Here is a 23,145-nt window from a genome sequence, read left to right on the forward strand (position 1 = left end):
AACTATCACAAATTAATGGCTTGAAAAACACCACCATTTTATTATACATCACAAATCTGTAGATCAGCATTGTGGGCAGAGCTATGCTGGGCAACTCTTCCTCACATAGCACTGAATGGGAGCATTCACTGATATTCAGCAGGCAGCTGGACTGAGCTAGAGGGTTCAAAACAGTGTCACTCACATGTTTGACAACTGAGCTGACCCCTTTATCTCCTTTTGGTGGACTCCTGGGGGCTCTCCAGGACACCTCTCCAGAAGAATAGTCACACTTCTTATGTGAATGCTCAGGGTTCCCAGGGCAAGTGTTTTAAAAGACAGGAAAAGACACTGCCAATATCATAAGACCTGGGCAGGACACAGGTACAGCATCACTTACCACAAATTCTCTTGGTCATGATGGTCAGAGAGTCCGCCCAGATCTGGAGAGAAAAGGCCGACTCTGTATCTTTAAAAGGATTTGCAGCTAGCTTTTTTCTGGCACAAGGCCCATGAAGAGGCTGACCTTTCTGAAGCCATTTGCTAGAATCTATCCTGGAGTTCCCTTTGGAGTTAGATGAAAGCCAGATACACAGAGGGGACTCAAACAATGTGAATTAGAACTAACAATGAACCAAATATACAGGGGATATTATTTTCATTAGACTGAAAAGGAAAATTAAGAAATACTAAATGTGAAAATGTTTCCTGATTATAGCTAAATAAGAATCCTTTAATATATAAAAGCCCTGAATAGGACATTTAAAAAAAAATAATGTCATATATCCTCTATTAGGAGGAGAACACCAGTTACAATGCATTATGTGCATCTCTACTTAATCAGAGGTTACTTGTAGAAATAAACTTGCTAATTTTTTAAAGTGGAGTTTTTGGGGTGGGGGCTGGGGATGGGGAAGCATGAGTTTTCTCTTACAGAAGCTAAATAAAATTAAAGTATATATTTTATACCCAGTTTTCAAAGCAAGACTTCCTTTACTGCTGCTATATAAATGAGTCATCTCAGGCAATATATGCTTTCCCACAGATGAATAACATAAAAGTTATGTTAGCAGGGCTCTTCACAATTTAACCTAATACCACTTTCCCACCCTTATGTATCACTTCCCAATCCCACTAGTCAAAGACCACCAGGAACACACTTATAATTGAACAAGCTGGGTTATTACTCACTGCATTAAGGGAAGCCAAATACCATGAAGAGCCATGGGCGTCTCAGTAAAAAGATGTAAAGACTTACAAGATTTGGGCTTGTTTTCTGTGACTATGTTGATCTTACCAAATCTCACTTAGCAAAAAGAAAGACAAATCCAAGGTTAAGGTGGTAAATTGGTGAAGACACAGAACTCATCATATTAGACTGGATACGGTAATGTTGGGTCATTTTTGTTACTTGGATAATGTTCATGTTTTGTCTATGTTTAGATATGACATCACTGACACAGTTACTTTGCCTGATGCTGATGTTCTGTGAAATTGTTTATATTCAGAACACCAATCCCCAGGCCAGGCTAACTCCAGATATTAGAGGCTGCTTTTTTCTTTGACTCTCCCAACATGCCATACTTATATCGGCCTTCAGTTTGCTCTGCTCTGTCTCTAATTCTGTTCTATTCAGTAACCTATATTTTCAAGAATCTTTCCCTTAGCACCTCATCTCAATTTTCTGAACTCTGACTGACATCCTTTCTACTACATAGTTTTTGGTTGCTTGAGTTTATGCTTTGTTTCCTCGAATAAGATCACAGTGTACACCTCTCTCAGCGCTGGCAGAATACTGCAAATCACAGGCACCTAGCATTAAAAAAAAAAAAAATCACCAAAAAAGAAGAGGTAAAAGTTTATTTTCATGTTCCATAAACTCGGTGAGACTGCGTCACTAAATTCAGTACACTCGTTCTGGAATCCGGCTCCCAAAATCCTGACCAGAACTCGACAAGAATTAAGGTTTGAATAAATAATTGCCGGTAGAAAGGCCATAGGCTCATGTCTTCCGGGCCTCGAGAACGCACAATCTCCGTCCCCAACCCCATCGCTTCCCCCACCCCCACAAACACGCCGGCTCTCGCGTCAGACTACATTTCCCATAGTCCCTCAGAGACGACCAGGCTGTGCGATGTTCTGAACTACAATTCCCACAATCCTTGGACACCACCATCTTGTGTGGCTGCTCGCCGTTTCCCATCAGCCCTTCCGGCTCTTACACACCGGGGAACAAGGTCGTGGAAAGAGGTGGTCTTGGTGTGGTTCCTATCGTCTGGAGTCTCTGCGCTTTTTGCAGAACTTCCAACAGCGCTATGTTGGGACAGAGCATCCGGAGGTTCACAACCTCTGTGGTCCGTAGAGGCCACTATGAGGAGGGCCCAGGGAAGGTTAGTGTGCCAGGGGCCCCGCTTCGTTGGGGGAGGGGGCACTTAGCTGCGACTTGCTGAACTCCAAGGCCTCCCACGGACCATGGAGAGGGAGACGGTAAGCAGGAGATGTGAGCTGGGACGTCGGGTAGCATTCCACTTCCCCCAGGATCCGGGGGCAAAGCACAGGACCCCTGCTGCGCGCCGTCAGCGCATATAGGAATGAGTAGGAAGAACCATAGGCCCCACTTCGCCCTAGCGCTCCCCTCCGCGCCCTCGGAGATCTGGAGGGTCCCTGAGGCCAAGGCTGCAGGTATATATGGCTTAAAGCCGAATTAGAGGTCACCGGAATCGGAGTGAAGGTCGTCGGGAACAAAGGAAGATGTGAGGGCCTGTGGTTGTGTGTCGAGTCCACTCTAACCAAACTAGAAGTATTAAACCTCTTCAGTTGAAGTTGGGTTTAGCCTCAAGTCAATAGCTTATATCGAGTAGTTAGCAGTAACAGTCTCCAGTGATCGAGGCCTAGTCGGAAATGGCGGAAGAAGGGTTTAGATGGTAGCGCTGCTTGGTTATGAAAAAGTCAGTCTTCAGAATACATTTAACTTTGCCATGTCCCTTTACCAGGTGACTAGTTTCTAACAAATAGTAAACTACAACGGTGCATTCTTTTTCTAAAATAATTCCCCTGAAGAGTAAAATTTTTCGACTTTGCTAAAGTAAAAGGAAACTTACCAGTGTGATAACACCTCAGTTATTAAGACCACTGCCTGGTGCTCGGTAAAGCCAGTTATTTTTTATCTTACAGCGTTAGGTGTGATGAAGGTCATAGGATGTAAAACATAATGTTTAAAAATATGGTATACATGGCAAACAAAACCTGACTATGAAAAAAGAAATCTAGCATCCTCTGTGTCATAGAGCCTATAAAATCAGAAAATTTGAAGTTTTTTTGGTTGTTCTCTTTTTCCCCCCAACAGAATTTGCCATTTTCAGTGGAAAACAAGTGGCGGTTACTAGCTATGATGACTCTGTACTTTGGATCTGGATTTGCTGCACCTTTTTTTATAGTAAGGCACCAACTACTTAAGAAATGAGGTTTAAATTAATCAATTGAACAGGTAATTAATGGATTTCTAATCTTCTCAAAGCAATGTTTTCCCTTGTATTTTTCTCCCCGCCCTCATCACACACAAACACACACACTGTAGGGCTGATTCCTGAAGTTAGTATAGATGGGCCATTGGTGGAGGCAGGTTGGTGAACCTATAAACAGATGTTTCTTTGCCTGAAACCCAGGGTTTATTGGATACTCCTGTTTGTCAGGCACACTTCACGTTAATCTCACGTAGTTACTTAGCAAGCCTGTGAGGTTGGGTGACTTAACCTGATCTAAGACACAAAGATGTTAAATTGCCCCATATCCGTTAACTAGTGATGGTGAGACAGGATTTTTAGCCAGTCTTGTTTCAGTTCACACTCTTAACCAGATAGAGTTCTGATAGACTAAATGTTAGGGCAACATATGTTTGTGCATGCCCCAGTCAGCCTTGGCCTTACGTGCTGGAAGATTAGCAGATTCTTTGTGTGAGAAGAAAACATTTATGTAGCTTAATTTTAAATAAGAATTTGTAACTCAGAATTTACTTCAAAGCAACATTTTGGTGAGCTCTGTGGAATGATTATAATAAATTCCAAAAGTACCCTTTGGAAAGAAAAGAGTTTGTCACAAAATACAAGGGCAGTTCTTTGTCCAAGTGATCCATAATGAAAAGATACTGGTACATATGATGAAGCAAATCAGTATGAATAAAGTCATGATACTGTAAACGCTTTCTGATGTACCAAACTGATGGACAGACAATATGTTAATAAAAGTACATGGTTTCTGTTTAATAAGTGACATTTTAAATACCAATACTTTTTTGTTTTCATTTACAGATGTGGAAAGGAGCATTTTAAGAGGTGCAGTCTGAAAAAATGGATCAAACTCTTGAATGCAACATACTCAATATGTTTGTAAATAAACTTATGGCATGAATCCTTAATGCCTCTTCTCTGAAACCTGGAATGTGATAATTGTGCTTACTTTTTATTTGGGAAATATTCCAGTATTTGTTTGGTCAAAATATGTGTGTAATTTAGCTTCTTTCTTGGTTTTAAATTTTGAGATTTAATTTTTGATTACTAGGTCATGACCTTGTTGGTAATTTATGTTATATAAAATAGAACATATTTTATATGAATTTGAATTTGTCCCACAGTAATTTTTGTAATTGAAAAAGAGGAAGAAGTGTACTTGTAGTCTTTACTTTGAAGCTGTAAAATTGTTTCTCTTCATGAGTGATAATTAATTATGAGGAAAACCATTAGTGAGTATGTACAGAGTGAAGTCCAAGAGTTTTTTTCCTCCAGACTTGTAATCTAAAACTAAAATTTTTGCCTTGATAAATTTGCAGTTGACCAATACTAGTCTTGTTTAGACTGAATAAAAGAATATTTGAAATGAAATGTAATAATGCAAGGTAGAATGTACAGATATTATAAGTTTATTCTGGAACTTTAGTACATGGACTAAAAGATGGCTCTGAAGAGCCAAATTTATGTTATGGATAGTAAAATGCTGCTAGCTACTTAAAGTATAATGACTTAGTTCCTAGAGCTTTGAACTGGGGCCGGAAAAAGGTAGTCGGTGAATGTCTTAATCCTACTTTGGTCACTTTTAGAATACCACTGCTATTAGAGTAACGCCATAAAGCAGAGGTTGTAAACCAGTGGTCTCTTTGAGCTCTAGACTTCATGGTGATTGGAGGTACTATAGTTTTTAAAGCAGTATTTACAAACTAGAATAAAGTCTCTTGAAAAATTGCTCTGGGTGGTTCTACATCTCTTCTTGGAACAAAACAGCTGTCTAAATTAGTCCTTACCATAACATTAGAGTTACTGTGTACCCCTAATGTTAAACTGCTAATATACTGGAGCTCTAAAGTAAAAAAAAAACAAAACTTCTCAGTGTATGTGATAGGGCCTATCTTTACACTCTTGAATAACCACAAAACAACTAATTAAATATGGATACAAGTAAATCTTTATGACTTGCCTAGCTTACTCCCTGTACTTGCAAGTCCTTGCGGTTTCTTTTGATTATCCAGTGATGAATCAGGTGTCTTCCTACATTTTTGGAACATTAAGACTTTCTACCTTTGGTAAGATAAAAAGTTTAAGCTTCATAAAATCATTTCGAATTCTTGGTTCAGATGTCTGCCATCAAATTACAAATGTAGCTGTCTTCGTTTTCTTGGAGGAAATAGGAATAGAGCCTATCCTGTATTGTTTTGAGACTCGATCACTATATGAAAACATTTTAATTTGTGGCAAGTCCTAAATGATTTTTTTTTCTGACTTAAAATATATCATGAGTCAGACTTTACTTACTATTGGACAGCAGAGTCTAGGTAGATAACATCTGATTTACTATATTTGTCTTCATAAGTTAAAGTATTTGAAGATTTTACATGAATTAGGAAAAAACCTACATTGCCCGTCCTGGGAGTGGAGCACAGGTTGCCTTATCGTAAAAAGGCTTCATTCAGCAAGCTAGGTTTTAGTGCATAAGTATACTGAGTAGTAGAGGCCAGACAAGTGTTTAGTTTTTGTACTTGGGTTCTCCAGAAAAACACCACGTAGGATATGTATAGAGAGAGATTTGTTTTAAGAAACTGGGTAATGTGATTGTGAAGGTTTGACAAGTCCAAACTCTGGTGGGTGGAGCTGAAGGCTGGAGACCCAGGGAAGAGTTGCTGTTCCAGTCCAAAGGCGTCTATTGGCAGAATTTCCTTTTCTGGGGGGCACCTGGCTGGCTCAGAGCATGAGACTCTTGATCTTAGGTTGTAAGTTTGAGCTCCACATTGGGTATAGAGATTACTTAGAAATAAAATCTTTGAAAATATTTTCTTGTACTAGCAACCCTTTTTTTCTTTTCTTTTTTTAACATTTACTCATTTTTGTGAGAGTGTAGGTGGGGGAGGAGCAGTGAAAAGGGGGGACAGAGGAGCCCAAGCAGGCTCTGCCCTGATAGCAGTAAGCCTGATGCAGGGCATAAACTCAAGAACTGAGAGATCATGACGTGAGCCAAAGTCCGATGATCCACCAACCCAGCCACCCTGGTGCCCCTGTCTTTTTTTTTTTTTTATTGAGGTCTTCTACTGATTGGTTGAGGCCAATCCACATTATGGAGAATGATCAGCTTTAATGAAACTCCTTCAATTTAAATGTTAATCTCCAAAAGAACACCATAAATATCCAGAATAACCTTTGACCAAATATCTGGACATAGTGGCTCAATCAAGTTGACATAACCATGACCCTTTCATATAAGAATATGATTCCATCTAGCATAGTTTGGAGTGTTGGCTTGGCTTTTGGAAAACCACAGAATGTTTTTGTGGGTTTTTTTTTTCTTTTTTCCTGTTTTCCCCTATACTGGTTTTTCAAACTTCAAGCCAACACTTCAAACCACAAGATTCTTGGCTAGGCCAAGTAAAGTACTCCATACAGTTGCTTCCTTGACTCCAGAAGCCTGAATAGGGATTTGGGCAAGGGGTCAGAACCTGGGATTTGCTTTTAAGAAAAAGTACTATTATTGCTTCCATAATTAGGCTTTGGCCACCCTGAAGGGGGAAAAAAAAAAGCCATATTTTGCTACAGAGGCAGAACAAACGTGGTTAATATGGGTTTAGGACTAAGACTTCTTTGGATTCAAAACCAGGCTTGATCGTGTATCTTCAACAAGAGACTGCCTCACTTCCTGTTACATCTATTTCAAAGATTAAAACTGGAAATAGGTCTTATTTAGGCAAGTTTCTTTAGGCTCCTGTAGACTGGTTTAACTGAAAAACGAAGTAGAAGAAATATCAAATTTTTCAAGTTGATCCCACAGCCTTTCTGCAGTTGTGGGTTGATATTTTCAGTTGCTCCAGCTGCAATCTCTAGGTGTCCAGCAGATACTTTATCATATCCAAAAATGCCTGAGAGCATGTTAGTAAGATACTAGTCTGATAGTCTGATTTTTTTTTTTTTTAATTTATTTTTGAGAGAGAGAGACAGCGTGAGCAGGGGAGGGTCAGAAAGAGAGGGAGACAGAATTCGAAGACAGGCTCCAGGCTCTGAGCTATCCAAGCTCTGAGCTATCCAAGCTCTGAGTTAGCTGTCAGCACAGAGTCCAGCACGGGGCTCAAACCCACAAACCATGGTATCATAACTTGAGCTGAAGTCAGACACTTAACTGACTAAGCCACCCAGGTGACCCTATGCAAGCCTGATCTTATAGGAAGCAGTCACCATCAGTAAAATTCCAGCTCCTTAGTATGTCATTCAGTCATTTCCCTACAGTTCAGCATCACCCTAAGCCATATAGCTCCAGTTTTATGTACCTTCTCCAAATCTTAGCTCAGGTGCCACATTTTCTGTAAAGTTTTATCCTGCTGATCCTTCCCCAATATCCCAAACACATTTCACATAAGTCTCCAACACTTTGTAAACAGCTTTACAATCAGCACAGCATGTACTGTAATTACTGATTTTCTTCCTTGTCTTTCATACCAGCATAGGATATTTCTGAGACCAGGGAGACTTTTATTTATTCATGTATCCTGCATGTATAATTTAGTGAGTGGTCAATGAACATTGAGTAGAAACCAAGAATGATAAAACTACTTAAAAAGAGCAAATCCCAGACCTAATCTACACACCAAAATGGTGTGTGTCTCCATGTTTTCTAGATAAAAATGTTTTTCCTAAACAACTTGCTGAGTTGATTTCTCCAACCAAATGTATATTGAAGTAATCCAACTATTGCAGACTCAATGGGAGGAGTTTGTGCCAAAATGTAACTGAGCTACGTCACCTCCCACACTGTTTAGTCCATCTGATACTCTTTGTAGGCAAACTTTGATGAAAAGTAGTATGTGTTGGGTTATATTCTGGCAGTAGCTGTGGATCTTGTTTCAGACTAGCATTTTGAGAAGCACTGGCTTAAAGAATTAGGGAATGCATGGTGTTACCTAACAAGAAACCGAGCACAGTGGATTTAAGGACCATCTGTTTTAACCTGTTGTTCCTAAGGTCTTTGTCATCTGATGGCTGCCATAGTTCCAAGCATCCCACACAGACTTGACAAATATCCAGCAAGAAAAATTACTGTTTCAAGTTCCTTTTTTTAAAATTTATTTATTTTGAGGGCGAGAGAGCGAACACAAGCAGGGGAGGGACAGAGAGAGAAGAGAGAATGAATCTCAAGCAGGCTCCACTCTGTCAGTGCTGAACCTGAAATGAGGCTGGATCCCACGAACCAAACCAAACCAAACCAGGAGATTATGACCTGAGGCAAAATCAAGAGTCAGTTGTTTAACCGATGGAGCCACCTAGGTGCCCCAGTTTCAAGTTATTTTTAAGCATGAAGAAAGATTGCCTAGAAATCCAGTACTCCTTGGGTACAGAGGTCATATATTCATACAACACCAGCAAGAGGAATGTGTGGCACCACAGTGATTAGATTTGAGCAATTAGGATTTTCTCCCAGGTCTTCTATGGGAAGAGTGGGCACTGAAACAAATCTGTTTTCTACAGTAAAGGGAAAAGAAAGTGGCTCTTGGTGTGTGAAAGACAGTACCTGCTGCAAGGACAGCTCTCAACTTAACAATGGTTTGACTTAAGGTGTTGTGACTGTAATGCTGGAAAGTGATACGAATTCTGTGGAAACTAGAATACTTTGAGTTGAGGATTTTGATCTTTTCCCAGGCTATCAGTAAGCAATAGGATCCACTGTGAGCCACTTTTTGCAGTCAGCCACACCATCACCGGGGTAGAGAGCGGGTAGACTTACCAAGCATTCTGTTTTTCACTTTCAGTACAGTCTTCAATAAACTACATGAGATATTCAGCATTTTATTATAAAAATGGCTTTGTGTTAAATGATTTTCCCCAATGTAGGCTAATGCAAGTGTTCTGAGTGTGTTTAAGGTAGACTAGCCCAAGCTATGATGTTCCATAAGTTAGGTTTATTAAATGCATTTCACCTAAATGATAATTTCTACTTAGATTGGGTTTAACAGGATGTAACTTCATCATAAGTCAAGGAAGATCTGTACAGTGAAAAGAAGGACCCAAATGTCAAAAATGTAATCTTTTGTTTTAGTGTATCCAATAAATAAAGGTCTTTTTCTTATGGTTTTTTTTTTTCCTCTTAGAGAGAGAGAGACAGACAGCATGAATGAGGGAGGGTCAGAGAGAGAGGGAGATATAGAATCTGAAACAGGCTCCAGGCTCTGAGCTGGCTGTCAGCACAGAGCCGATGAGGGGCTCGAACCCACAAACTGTGAGATCATGACCTGAGCTGAAGTCAGACGCTTAACCGGCTGAGCCACCCAGGCACCCCTAAAGGTCTTTAGATTATAACCAGAATAAACTGATAGAGAAGAGAGGAGAAATCATGTTGTGAGTTATTTTTTTTATTTCTTTTGAATAGAAAATAATTTTTCTACAGTAAATTGTGGAAGATTTTGCATGATTCATACTCTGCCCATATTAAACTTTTAAAAAAATTTTATGGATTATGAAATAATATTTTGTTCTTCCAGCGATTAAAATATTATAGATCAAAAGGAAGATAGCCATTTTCTATATATTTAACATTGATACAGTGAAGATTTTTTTTAGTCAACATATAATTCAAAAAATGTATAGTTGATTTTTTGACAGACTGCTTGAACTCTTATTTGAATAGGGGTACAAGCTGTTTGTGTCTTTTCCTAACCTGGTATTATAGTCATTAGGGTTTTTCACAAGTCTGCCAGTTATGCCAGGAGCGAACTCTGTCTCCTTTACTTTGACAAATGAAAATATGATCAGAAGTGATGTGTTACTTCTTCATAGAAGCTTACAGAAGACAGTGTATTATTGATCACGTTCCCTTCCTTGTGCTGCAAGAATACAGACTCAATCAGCCTGGATCCCTGACGCTAGTGAGTACAGCCACTTTTCTAATATACTGAATGAGCAAGAAACTTTCATTATTTTAAAACTCTGGGGTTAGGATTATTACTGCAGCAAAACTTGGCCTGCCCTCAATGAAATACTTGTATACTCCATAGGACCTTGAAAAACATCATTTCCCTGTATCTCTGATTCTTCCATTGTAGAATTCCATGTCAACTCGATGACTTTCTGAGGACTCCTCTAATTTAAAATGAATTGTATCTACAATTACAAATATGGTTACCACACAAAAACCTGACTGAAATAGTAAGTAAAAATCTCTTCTGCATTCCCAAATGTGCACCGGGGCCAGAATGATAGAGGTAAATAGCTTTTGGCTTTTAAAGTGATTTTTTGAGATGCAGTTTTGAGTAACTACCAACTAAGCATTTCCACCTTATCTATCACTTTGATAGACCTCACTTACCCATGGATACCTTTACAAAAATTAGAAAATGGAATCTCTTCTAGGTGGACACAGCATCATACCAGAACACATTTGCTCCATTTTATTTTTTTATTTTTTTAATGTTTTATTTATTTGAGAGAGAGAGAGAAGCGTGAGCAGGGGAGGATCAGAGAGAGAGGGAGATACAGAATCCGAAGCTGGCTCCAGGCTCTGAGCCAGCTGTCAGCACAGAGCCCGACGCGCGGCTCAAACCCATGAACCATGAGATCATGACCTGAGCCGAAGGCGGCCGCTTAACCAACTGAGCCACCCAGGTGCCTCATTTGCTCCCTTTTCGAGTCATCTTCATTCTACTTTGTACATTGGAAAACAGTACAACTCTACGTAGTATTCCTGCACAAAGTCATCTCAAATTTGAATTTTTCAGATTATTCCTATTAAAACTTACTGCCCTCTGCCAATTTTATCAGGTATGACCAAAGGCAGATACACAATAGCTGATGTTGAATAGCTATTCAGTATCTTAATAGAGCTCCAAATCCTTTAGAGTAAGCTTTGTGTGTTTTCTTCGATGGATTCCAAAACTTGTACCATGCTTGGTAAATATTAAGCTTTTAACATATATTTAGATAGATGCAGGTAGGATGAATACTAATTGGACTTAGTAGCATTTCCAAATATATGAGGAGTCAGTCTAGGAAACTCTCTCCTGATGCCTAGTAACAGGAGATGATCTGTTAAACATCTTCACCCTGATTTGCTCTAATTTCCGATACCTTATGTTCCAAGAGCTTTTCTTAGTGCAGTTCTATCTATAAACTCTGTAGTGAGAAATCTTTATCCATGCTCAAGCTCTCATGCTGACTACCAAAACCCATCACATGTTCCCAGAAAGTATACATATAAAATTACCAACTTTTCCAGACCTTGATCTAGAAGATGGCAATTTCTGATGGTTCAATGGTCATAGTTTCCCTTTTGAGCTACTGGAACACTCATGGAGTTTCTTTCCTCCATATATGTAACAGAGGCCATGAATTTTCCCACCTCTACAAATTAAATGGGTTGTATGCACGCAGTATAGCAGAACTGAAACTGTTTAACCTGGGTATCATTATTTTATTACCAATTAAAAAACAAGATAATCTAGTATTCTCAAATGCTTTTTCCCCTAACAGCCTGAGCTTTGGGGGACATTGCTCTCATTTACAGTACAAAAAAAATTCTCTTGCACATGATGTGTTGTGGGCCAGGAGCCAACAGTCATGAAAGAATTCTTGAGACATTTTCCATGCAGAAAGGTAAATTTTTATTAAAGCACAAGGACAACACCCTTGGGTAGAAAGAGCTACAAGGTGATTGTGAGGAGTGATTGATTATATACAATTAAATGGAGAGGTAGAGATAAATGAAGTTTCTTAAGTGATTTTCATATGTTAAAGAAGATTTTACAGGATCCTAGAGATCTGGCTATTTTCAAGCTAAGGTTGTTTTTTGCCTCTAGCAAAGCATTAAGTTAAGGCAGTTGTGAGTTGCTTAAGGAATGTCACACTCTGCTTGTTTCACGTGTTTATCACAACTTGGGCCACAAATTGTAATAAAATTTAATTTTATCTATATTTCTTTTGTCTTTGTTCTCGTCAGTAGGATGAGTTTACAACAAGAATCTGGCTTGCAGTTTTTTCCCTTATGGGATTTAATAGGAATTGCCTGAAAAACCCCTCTGGATCCTAGAAAGGGAATCCTAAATATCTCTGTTATCATAGAAAAAAAAAAGGGGGACTTCCTGCTATAGACTGAATCTATGTGTCCCCCCAAAATTTGTCTTGAAGCCTAATCCCCAGTTTTGTGATGGTATTTTCAGGTGTGACCTATGGGATGTAATTAGATTATGATATTGGAGCATTGCTGAATGAAGTTATTGCCCTTTTTAAAAGAGGCGCCTAAGAGTTCTCTTACCCCTTTCAGCCACTTGAGATGACACAGCAACAAAACAGCCACCAGTAAACCAGGAAACAGGTCTCACCAGACACTGAGTCTACCAGCACATTGATCTTGGACTTCCCAGCCACCAAAACTGTGAGAAATAAGTCTCTGTTATTTATAAACCATCAAGTCTATGGTATTCTGTTATAGCAGTTTAAAGCGACTAAGACAATGTCTAAATCTAAGTCCCCCCCACCAACATGTCCTCCAAAAAAACCTTTCTAATCAGCAGAGAAAGTAAATTCATTAAAAAACTATGCTTTTAATGTAATTAAGTTTGATATTGCAATTTCTAAGAAATACAAATTATAAATATCTGATCATTCAGATAACCAAAATATGTTCCTTTTATTTATTTGGTCTTCATCCAGAGTTTCTGGCTTACAGTTCCCCAAACCCTTAGAATTTCCTAGGATAAGAGCAATGGAGCATTTTTGTTATAATATTTGGTCTCTTGCCCTCTGGTCCAGAAAATGCTGGGGCCATAAAGGTGAAATGGGTGTCTTGTAATTCATTACAAGTCCCATTCCATCACAACTGGGCTATGTTAAAGAAGGTGACTTTTGGAAAGCACCTAAGAATGCAATCTGGTTGCCAGGAGAAACAACCTTAAATGAGAGCATTGGAATTTTCAGTCCTATTCCCTACTTTCCTGGGAGAGGAGAGGGCTAACGGTTGAATCAATCACCATAGCTAATGAGTTAATCAATCATACCTATATAATGAAGCCTCTATAAAAACCCAAAAGGAGAGGCTTCAAAGAACTTCATCAGAATGCTTCGTGTACCACTGTGCCAGTCCCCACGTTCCATGAGGACAGAATCTCCTTTATTCAGGACTTCACCCTATGTATCTCTTCATCTGGCTGTTGATTTGTATCTTTAATATCTTTTGCAGTATGTCAGCAATCTAGTGAGCAAATGAGTTTCCTGAGTTCTGTGAACCTTTCTAGCACCTTTTTGAACCTAAGGAGGGGTTTGTCAGAACTGCTGATTTGTAGCCAATCAATCAAAGCAATAGAGGGTGGATTTGTGGGACTAAATGAGTCCTTTACCTGTGAAATCTGATACTATCTCCAGGTAGATAATGTCAGAATTGAGTTGAATTCTCTGCACCCTCTTGGCATTCTGAGCATTGCTTGCTGGTATGGAAACACACACACACATACACACGCACACACCTTTCTGTAAGTAGAAAGATACATGTCACAACCAGTCAGTCACATTGTATCTTAGAGCCATACCCAAAGGGAGACATAAACAAAGATGGGGCAGAGGAGGTGAGGACATGAATGATGGGTGGAGGTAGGGATACTGGGGATTTGGAGATATATAAAATCACTCTCAAAAACCAAATGCACTCAGGGTAGGAAAACACAGAATCAGCTTGAAATCTTGTAGATTGGAACACTGGATATTGTGAAAGTGGAAGGAAGGGACTTGAGAATGTGCAGAACCCAAAATAAGAATTTTAGATTGGTATCACTTCTGAGTAAATGCAAATGTCAGGGAAATGCATGCTTGGAGGCTTGCTGGTGAATGAGGAAAAGGAAGCAAGAAAGGGAAATTAAGGTTCTTGTTAGAGAGAGAGAGAGAGGGAGAGAGAGAGAGTCATAAGGGGAAATTAAGGTTCTTGTTGAATAAAAGGGGAGAGTCATAAAAACAGTAACACACCAAGCCCTCTCTCATTGAAACCAGTGCAACATTGGTTAAAGAATCAGTAATATTTCACCAAATCAAAAGAATACCTTTGAAGTAGGAAGCCTAGTTAGCCTCTTCAAACTTGTCACTCTGGCTACATACAATTATATTATAAGTACAGGAAAATAATATTTTACAGTGAATAGTATATGACAGATTCATACAAAATTACTATGAGAAGAAAATAGAAATTTAGATTCGTAGCATTGAATTTCTGCTGATGACAATTCTGTCCACACTCAACACTATCCTTGAAGCAAAAATCTTAACACAATCCAATCTGAATTAAATACCCTTAAGCATTTGCAAATACAGATTGAAAAAAAAAGACACTTTGAATTAAAAATTCAAAAACTTAGAACAGAAGTTGGGGCTGTGGGGTTTGTGAAACAAGAGCTGACCAAACAGGAACAATTAGGTGTAAACACTAACAATGATCTTTGAAGTTATAAGATGCCAAAGAAAGACAGATTTGCCTGAAATTTAATAAGGAAACTGAAGATAAGAAATAAAACATCTAAGAAATAAATACAAAACAAAGACATAAGAAAGCATAATTTATATACAGCAAAAAGAACAAAATCTTAGGGGCTACTTGATGAATTTAAATGAATACACACTCCTGTATAATGCAAACCTGAAGCACAGAAAGTTTCCTCCTGCCTTCTCCCCATCAATCCCTGTCCCCATCTCTCAGAAGCAACAACTCTTCTGAATACTTTCACTATAGATTAGTCTCTTCCAGAACTCCACAGGTATAAAATTATATAAAAGTTTTAGAGCATAAAGATGCTTTAGATATACCTATTAAATGACCTATTAAATTATTTTAGGAAATCTGAATATTATTACAAGTTCTAGAATTTTCAAAGCATTTCCCAGAGAAAAATCTGACCTAAGATATTACAGATGATGTAACACAACTGAAGAAGAACTATGGAATATGGAGTAAGAGAGTATGTGGAGTAAAAGAATGAGCAGCATCAGGTCAGTTAAATCAGAAATTCTTTTCTCAGAAGTATTTGTAAGTAGCCTATATAGGAAAGGTCAAAAGGATTGACAAAGAAAGATTAAAAGAATGAAGTATCATTAAAGGCAACTGCTCCATATTTACATTTTTGTGTCCCTACGACCTAGCACAGTCTCTGGTAAATATTAGGTACTCAGTTAATGTTTGTGTAAGTGTAAACTGAAGAGCATTCCAAATATTCAGAAGAATATGAACATAGTTGAAGATAGGAGAATAAGGAAGACTTGTTCAAGTATGAAGGACCCCTCGCTTAACTGAGTACCCTACGATGAGACTGGACAGATATGTGTGGTATAGGAAAGGTCAAGGTCAGGGAGGATAGGTGGCGAGGGCGATGTGACAACTGAAGGTCTAGCACTTTACAATTCTGAACTGGCAGGTAACAAGAGTAATATTAATTTGCCCCTACCTTCCCAATAGCCTAGTAAGAAAAGAAATTCGGAAAGAATAACCAGGAAGCAGTAATCTGAGAATGGGAACATGAGAGTCAGGGTTAGAACATTAAGAATGGAAGGACAGAATATTCACTATAAGAGATACTTGGAAATGAAATACAGGAAAATAATGTTTCTTGTTGCCCCTAATTTTCTTGTTTCCATAATAGGCTTGTACTATCTGTTCACTTTACTAGATTATTTAGCAATTATATTGTGCAAAATAAAAAATCTGGGTCTTTACATTGCGGCTCAAGAAAGGAAAGAAAATAGAAAATTCTTCATGAGACCAGTCAATGTGAAAAGCATTTTGGTTTTTCTATCTCTACAGTTAATTTAATTCTGGTTTTAAGATCTTAAGGCCTCTACATTCTAAGACCCGTGGTAAAGTCTTTTGATGTCTTGAATACTTAGCACTTTCTCTGGCATTATAAAATAACTTTATAGTGCAGTTAATCAAGTGACAGTAAGAGGTAGTACTCTACAGAGAGCTTATTTTAATATTTAATAAGATGAATGTGAACTCTAAAGTTGAAGACAGTGCCATTTGCATATGTACATAGGATCTCAGTACTCCATCAAGCAGAACTCTATGTGCCCTGCCCAAGGAATTGCTTGACAAAGACATATAGTTCGCTCAATATCTATTTAAGTCCTACATTTTAAGGTACTATAGTGGTTTTTGAGAGAAAAACAGCAAGAAGTAAGATGGTATTTTCCATCTTTCAGGAGTGAAGAAACCCAGAGATAAAGATGATAGATGCTTACCGGGGCCCCTGGGTGGCTCAGTCAATTAAACATCTGACTTCAGCTCAGGTCATGATCTCGTGGTTCACAAGTTCAAGCCCCATGTGAGGCTCTGTGCTGATAGTTCAAAGCCTGGAGCCTCCTTCTGATTCTGTCTCCCTCTCTGCTACTTCCCTGCTGGCACTGTCTCTCTCTCTCACTCAAAAATAAACAAACGTTAAAGCAGTTTTAAAAAGATTTAAAAAGCTTACACAGTTTAGTTGAGGACAGTTAGAATAGGATAAGTTCTGGACAAGAGGTTCAAAAGGGCTATGAGAGATGGGAAAGCTGGGTATCTGGTGTATCTGAGACAATTTTGTAGAGTTTGAGTCTTGAAGGATGAGCAGAATTTGAGGTCATAGATATGCAGGGAAGAGGATGGGTCACACAAAGCATGTATTTGCATATATATTATATACATAAAACACATATACACACATACATTTATATAGAGACACACATTTGCAAATTGCACAGATATATTTATCTATAGGAAATTCCTTAAGCATTCCTCTTTAATGCTCTTGGTAAACATTTCATTTATTTTACAAGTGGTTTAAAGCACTGCAAAGGCATGATATTACTTAAGGATGAAAAACAGATCTGAAAATCTGGAACACTGAGCTACGAAGCTCTGGTTGTTATGACAACCTCTTCTGTAAAGTTTGTAAGTAATCATGATACATTCCAAAATATCACATTGTTAAAAAGATTCTTCACTAAGACAAAACTTTGGACCTCAACACCCTGGAGGCAAACTGATGAGAGAGCATGAGGCAAGCTGAGGGCAAAGTACAGGCTAAATAGCACCTGCCTCACCCCGCAGGCGGAATCTGTGTGATATTCTTAGGACACTCCCAGCTACCCAAGAACAAAGGAAAGGGGTTTTTACCTGCCTGCTATGGTGTTGTGGGAAACAAAGGCAAATGAAAAACTAAATTCCCTTACTGCCTGCAGCCCATTGACAAGTTCTTGAAACCAGCTGAGTGACCTCCCTCTAGGGGCTCAGCTGCCTGGATGATGACACTTTGCTAGGGCAAAAGGGAATCTTAACATTATCCTGACCCCCACCCCTCCCCCATCCTGTAAGTCTACTTTAACATATAAAAATTCCTTTTGGAAACTTCCTTTATATCAACTCCCCCAAAATATATGCTGGTAATCATACTCCAAGCTTATGGCACCCTGATACACATCTGAAGGGTGGGCTTTTATGACTGAGCTTTTACTAGATGGTAATAAATGGCATTTTCCCAACAACAGTGAGTCCCTCAAATTCTGGAAACCTTGCTTCCCAAATTCCTTAGAAACTTATGCTCTCCCTAACCCCTCCCAACCGGGGTGTATATAATGAGTTACCTGTCACAACCCCCAGTGCATTACTTTCTGCTCATGAGTCCTGTCCCCAAGCTTTAATAAAATCACTTTTTGGCACCAAAGACGTCTTCAAGAATTTTCTTGGCGATTGGCTCCAAACCCCCCAACACTCCCAGGCCCATCAGAATCAGTAACCAATTTGCAAATGTGAAAAGCTTCCCAAGCAGCAAACCAAAATAACATGTTAAGAGAATTTAAAAAGGCTAAAATTCAGCTGTTAAAATGTAACCTGTGAGTCACAAAAATGATTGTTAATAGGATGTAAGCAAGGGTTGGCAGATGTAGAAAAAATTGTTGGCAACATTGGTTAAAGGTTTCATTTAATTTTTATGTTCATAGAACTCAATATATATTCATTTAAATATATCTTTGAGTTGCCCTCAAGGATAATTTAGGCAGATACTTCAGACTTTTAACCTATATACACTCATATATATAACAATCATTTCAAGAGAATGGATAAGAAAATTCATCAATTTTTTATCTCATCAGTACATTGAGAGTTTCCTAAAGAAGAGAGACTATCTCCTGAAACTTACTGAAAGATTGTAATTACACTGAGGCTATGGTAGAGACAATAGGTGCCATTTCAGGCTCTGTTTCCTGAAGAGTCTGCACTGACACGAAGACTGCCTGAGTCGAGTGACTAGACATCAGCTTTAAACATTCAGTTTTGTCATTTTATTTGCGTGCGGTAACCAAAATCACAGGAGAATGAGTTACAAATAAGAATGACACAATATTGTCCGATGCATAATAATCTGCACAGACCTTGTCAAGAGGGAAGTTTATTGGAGAGATTAACTTAATGTAAAAAGTGTGCTTGGCTTGTTATAATCTGAGAAAATCAAATTTAAAACCATGGAAGAATTTGATATCACACTATTAAGTGCAGTACCCTGGTTTTAATATTCAAAATCAACTGTTTATTGAGGAATAAGTGCTTCACACATTATATAATGTATGTTTCACCACAGTGCAATGAGTTATTAATAGTCCGTTTTTTCCCTCTGCTTATCTGCAGTTAACTAAGCTGGTACTGTTTTAACTGCAATGGAAACATTATTTAGATCTCAGTATATTTTGTCACCTCTTAGTACTGTTTCTGATCTTCCTTCATTCACTTGGTCTTAAAACTGACTGTTGTTCCTGGGGCGCTTGGGTGGCTTAGTCGGTAAAGGTCCGACTTTTCGCTTAGGTCATGATCTCGCGGTTCGTGGGTTCGAGCCCCGCGTCGGGCTCTGCGCTGACTGCCAGCTCAGAGCCTGGAGCCTATTTCAGAGTCTGTATCTCCCTCTCTCTCTGACCCTCCCCTGCTCACGCTGTCTCTCTCTCCCTCTCTCTCCTAGAAATAAATAAAAATATTTAAGAAAAAAAACAAAAACAAAAAACTGACTGTTGTTCCTGATTGTGTATGTGTGTGTGCCTACTGTTTCCGCAGAGGCTTAATCTCTTCAGGATGTTCTATTAGCCATAGGATTAGTGAAACTGCATCTAATAAAGCTATGAATGTGTCAGTGGCCCAGGGCTCTAGACCTCAAAGCAAGCAGCTATTCAATGAAGTAAAAATTGTATAGCTCATTATAATCTTTTTAAAACTGTTGTTACATGGTGTCTTTTTATGTCTATTTCTTTTCCAATTGGGAATGTGGGGATAACTGATGACATTTTATAAACAGAAAAGTTTAGAAATATCTAGGCAAGAATATAGAAGGACTATTAAACCATTTAAACTTCAAAACAACATTTATTGGCATAGGCACTTATTCTTTCATTCATTTAACAAATATTCATTGAGTACCTACCAGCTTCAATGCACTGTTCCAGGAGCTTGATATCCACCAGTGAACAAAACAGCAGAATCCCTCTTTTGTTACATTTACATCCTAAAGAGGGAAGAAAGATGGTAAGCAATAAACATAATAAGCAAATGATATGGTATCTTAGAAGTTGGAGTGCTATGGGAAAAACTTAAGTGAGAAAGAGGGAGAGTGAGTAGGGCAGGGAGGGGTAAGCTGTAATTTTAAAATGGTCAAAGAAAGCCTGTTTGAGAAGTTAATATCTAAGCAAAACCTTGAGATCTCTGGGGGAAGAGTATTTTAGATTCAAATAGCAAAAAAAAAAAAAAAAAAAAAAGTCAGAGTGGCAGGAGCAGAGCAGTGAGAGAGCCTAGTTAGAGAGAGGTCGCTGTGGAGCAGTGCAGGTCAGGTCTTGTAAGCCTTTGTAAGAACCTTGGCTTTTACTCTCAATGAGAAGGGGAGTCACTGGAAGGTTTAGAGGAGCAGTGATACAATCTGACTTAAATTTTCGAAGGTTCACGGTGGCTTCTGCATTGCGGACATAAAAGAGCAAGAATGGAAGCAGGAGGCAAAGGAGCAGCATATTACAATATTCAGCTGAGGGATAAGGGGGACTTGGAGCAGTATGGATATACTTGAAGGGAGAGCCCGTAGAATTTAACAAAGATTTCATAGGAAGTTAATTGTTAAGGAGTGAGACAGAGACGATTTTTTTACACATTAAGAAACTGTGGCTAAGAGAGTACCCAAGTGTGTCCAAGAACATGTACCTATAAAGTGACACACATACGGACATTTAAATTCAGGTCTAGGTCATGCCACAGATGCTCTAAATCACTAGACAGATTTGTGGAGGATTGGAAGAGCGCTGTAGAAGCACTTATTTTCCCCTCCAAAATAAGTATTTCTTTTGTAAATAATTTTTTGTGCCCCTATACTCTCCAACTCTTACTCATTTCTCTCTGTTTTTATCTTCTAAATTATTTTAAGTCTGCCTTTCATTCCGTTTTCAACATGTTACTTAGCATTTGGATCCTTATTAAGGCTAAAATAAATTTTGAGCCACACTATTCAATAACATAATTATGAGAAAAAGTAAGTTAGCCATTGAAAAAGGCTCTGTCAACAGAATTACAAGGAAAAAGTTTCATATTTACTTTTGATGTTTGATATGAAAATTATGTGCTTATCATCTACAAGCATATTGTTTACATGTCAATTAAATTCACAATGCCTATAAACACTTTAATTACACACTATTAAGAGCTAGGAAATGATAACGAGGTATGCTTCAGATAGTCATTCCCAGATGTCAAACTAAATTATAGGTGAGGATAAAACAAATATGTGAATTGTCATAATCATATGAACAACTGATGTACAAATACAGTCACTATTTACTTACCTCTATTTTTATTGGGGTAAAATTGGTATGTAACATATATTAATTTTGGTTGTACAATATAATAATTTGATATTTGTATACATATTTGATATTTGTGATCACCACAGTAAGTCTAGTTACCCTCCATCACCATATAATTCACCCCCTTGACCCTTTCTTTCACCCCTCCCATCTCTTTCCCCTCAGATAACCACCAGTCTTTTCTCTGTCTCTATGAATTTTGATTTCTTTGCAATTTTTTTAAGATTCCATTGAAAAGTGGAATCATATAGTATTTGTCTTTCTCTGACTTAATTCACTTAGCATAATATGCTCAAGGTCCATCCATGTTGTTACAAATGGCAAGATCTTCTTCTTTTACATGGCTAAATAGTATTTGTGTGTGTGTGTGTGTGTGTGTGTGTGTGTGTGTGTGTGTGTGGTATCTTCTTTATCTATCATCCATCGATGGACATTTAGGTTCTTTTCATATCTTGGCTATTGTAAATAGCGCTGCAGTTAATGTAAGGGTGCATGTATCTTTGCAAGTTAGTGTTCTCATTTTGTTCTGGTAAATACTCAAAAGTAATAAAGCTTAATCATATAATAGTTTTATTTTTAATTTTTTGAGGAACTTCCATGCTGTTTATCATGGTGGCTATAGCAATTTACATTCCTGCCAACAGTGTACAAGGATTACCTTTGCTCCATATCGTATCCAACACTTGTTATTTCTTATCTTTTTGATAATAACCATTCTAACAGATGTGAGGTAAGATCTCACTGTGGTTTTGATTTGCCTTTCTCTGATGATGAGTGATGTTGAACATCTATTCATGTACTTGCTGACCATCTCTATGTCTTTGGAAAATAATGTCTGTTTAGATTCTCTACCCACTTTTAAATCAGATTTCTTGTTTGCTTGCTGCTATTAAGTAGTTTGAGTTATTTATGTGTTTTGGGTTATAGCCTTTTATCAGATATATGATTTGGAAATATCTTCTCTTATTCAGTAGGTAGCCTTTTTATTTTGTTCATGGTTTCCTTTGCTCCTTCTGCTGCTTTTTAGTTTTACGTATTCCCACTTGTTTATTTTTCTGTTTGTTGCCTCCGCTTTTGGAGTCAGATCCAAAACTTAAAAGCCAATGCCAAGGCTCTTCCTGCCTAAGTTTTCTTCAGGAGTACAATGGTTTCAGGTCTTACATTCATGTCTTTAATCCATTTTGGGTTGATTTTCATGTATGGTATAAGACCATGCCTTAGTTTCTTCTTTTTATACGACTGTCCAGTTTTCTTAGCATCATTTGGAAAGACTGTCCTCTCCCTATTGTATATTCTTGGCTCCTTTGTTGTAAATTAATTGGCCATATATGTATTTTTTTTCTGAGCTCTCTATTCTGCTCCACTGATCTATGTGTCTGCTTTAATGCCAATATCATACTGTTTTGATTAGTATATCTTTGTACCATAATTTGAAACCAGAAAGCATATCTCCAGCTTTGTTCTTCTTTCTCAAGATTGCTTTGACTATTTGGTGTCTTTTGTAAAAGTTCCATAAAAATTTTTTAAATTATTCTAGTTCTGTAAAAAATACCATGGAATTTTTATAAGGATTGCATTTAATCTATAGATTGATTTGGGTAGTATGGACATTTTAACAATAGTAATTCTAACAATCCATAAATATAGAATATATTTCTATTTATTTGTGTCCTCAATTTTTTCATCAGTGTTAGAATTTTCAATATAAGTCTTTTATCTCCTTGGTTAAATTTGTTTCTAGGTATTTTTTGGATGCAATTATAAATAGGATTGTTTTCATAATTTCTTTGTGATAGTTCATTACTATTGGATCAATACA

General features: G+C 38.0%; 1 protein-coding gene and 1 non-coding gene across 2 annotated transcripts; both read left to right on the forward strand.

Moving 5' to 3' along the window:
- The first annotated feature begins 2,164 nt into the window (after window positions 1-2,164).
- Window positions 2,165-4,409, forward strand: COX7C (cytochrome c oxidase subunit 7C). The gene is made up of 3 exons (XM_077770988.1): window positions 2,165-2,369; window positions 3,326-3,466; window positions 4,287-4,409. Exons 1-2 carry the CDS (start codon window positions 2,295-2,297, stop codon window positions 3,440-3,442), a joined length of 192 nt encoding a protein of 63 aa, XP_077627114.1. The 5' UTR covers window positions 2,165-2,294; the 3' UTR covers window positions 3,443-3,466; window positions 4,287-4,409.
- Window positions 4,127-4,189, forward strand: LOC144237335 (small nucleolar RNA Z39). Its single transcript, XR_013336833.1, has one exon. It is a non-coding gene; the product is annotated as a small nucleolar RNA Z39 (small nucleolar RNA).
- Window positions 4,410-23,145: the final 18,736 nt, after the last annotated feature.

This window comes from Crocuta crocuta, unplaced genomic scaffold (genome assembly GCF_008692635.1).
Source record: "Crocuta crocuta isolate KB4526 unplaced genomic scaffold, BGI_CrCroc_1.0 scaffold196, whole genome shotgun sequence".
Taxonomy (NCBI): domain Eukaryota; kingdom Metazoa; phylum Chordata; class Mammalia; order Carnivora; family Hyaenidae; genus Crocuta; species Crocuta crocuta.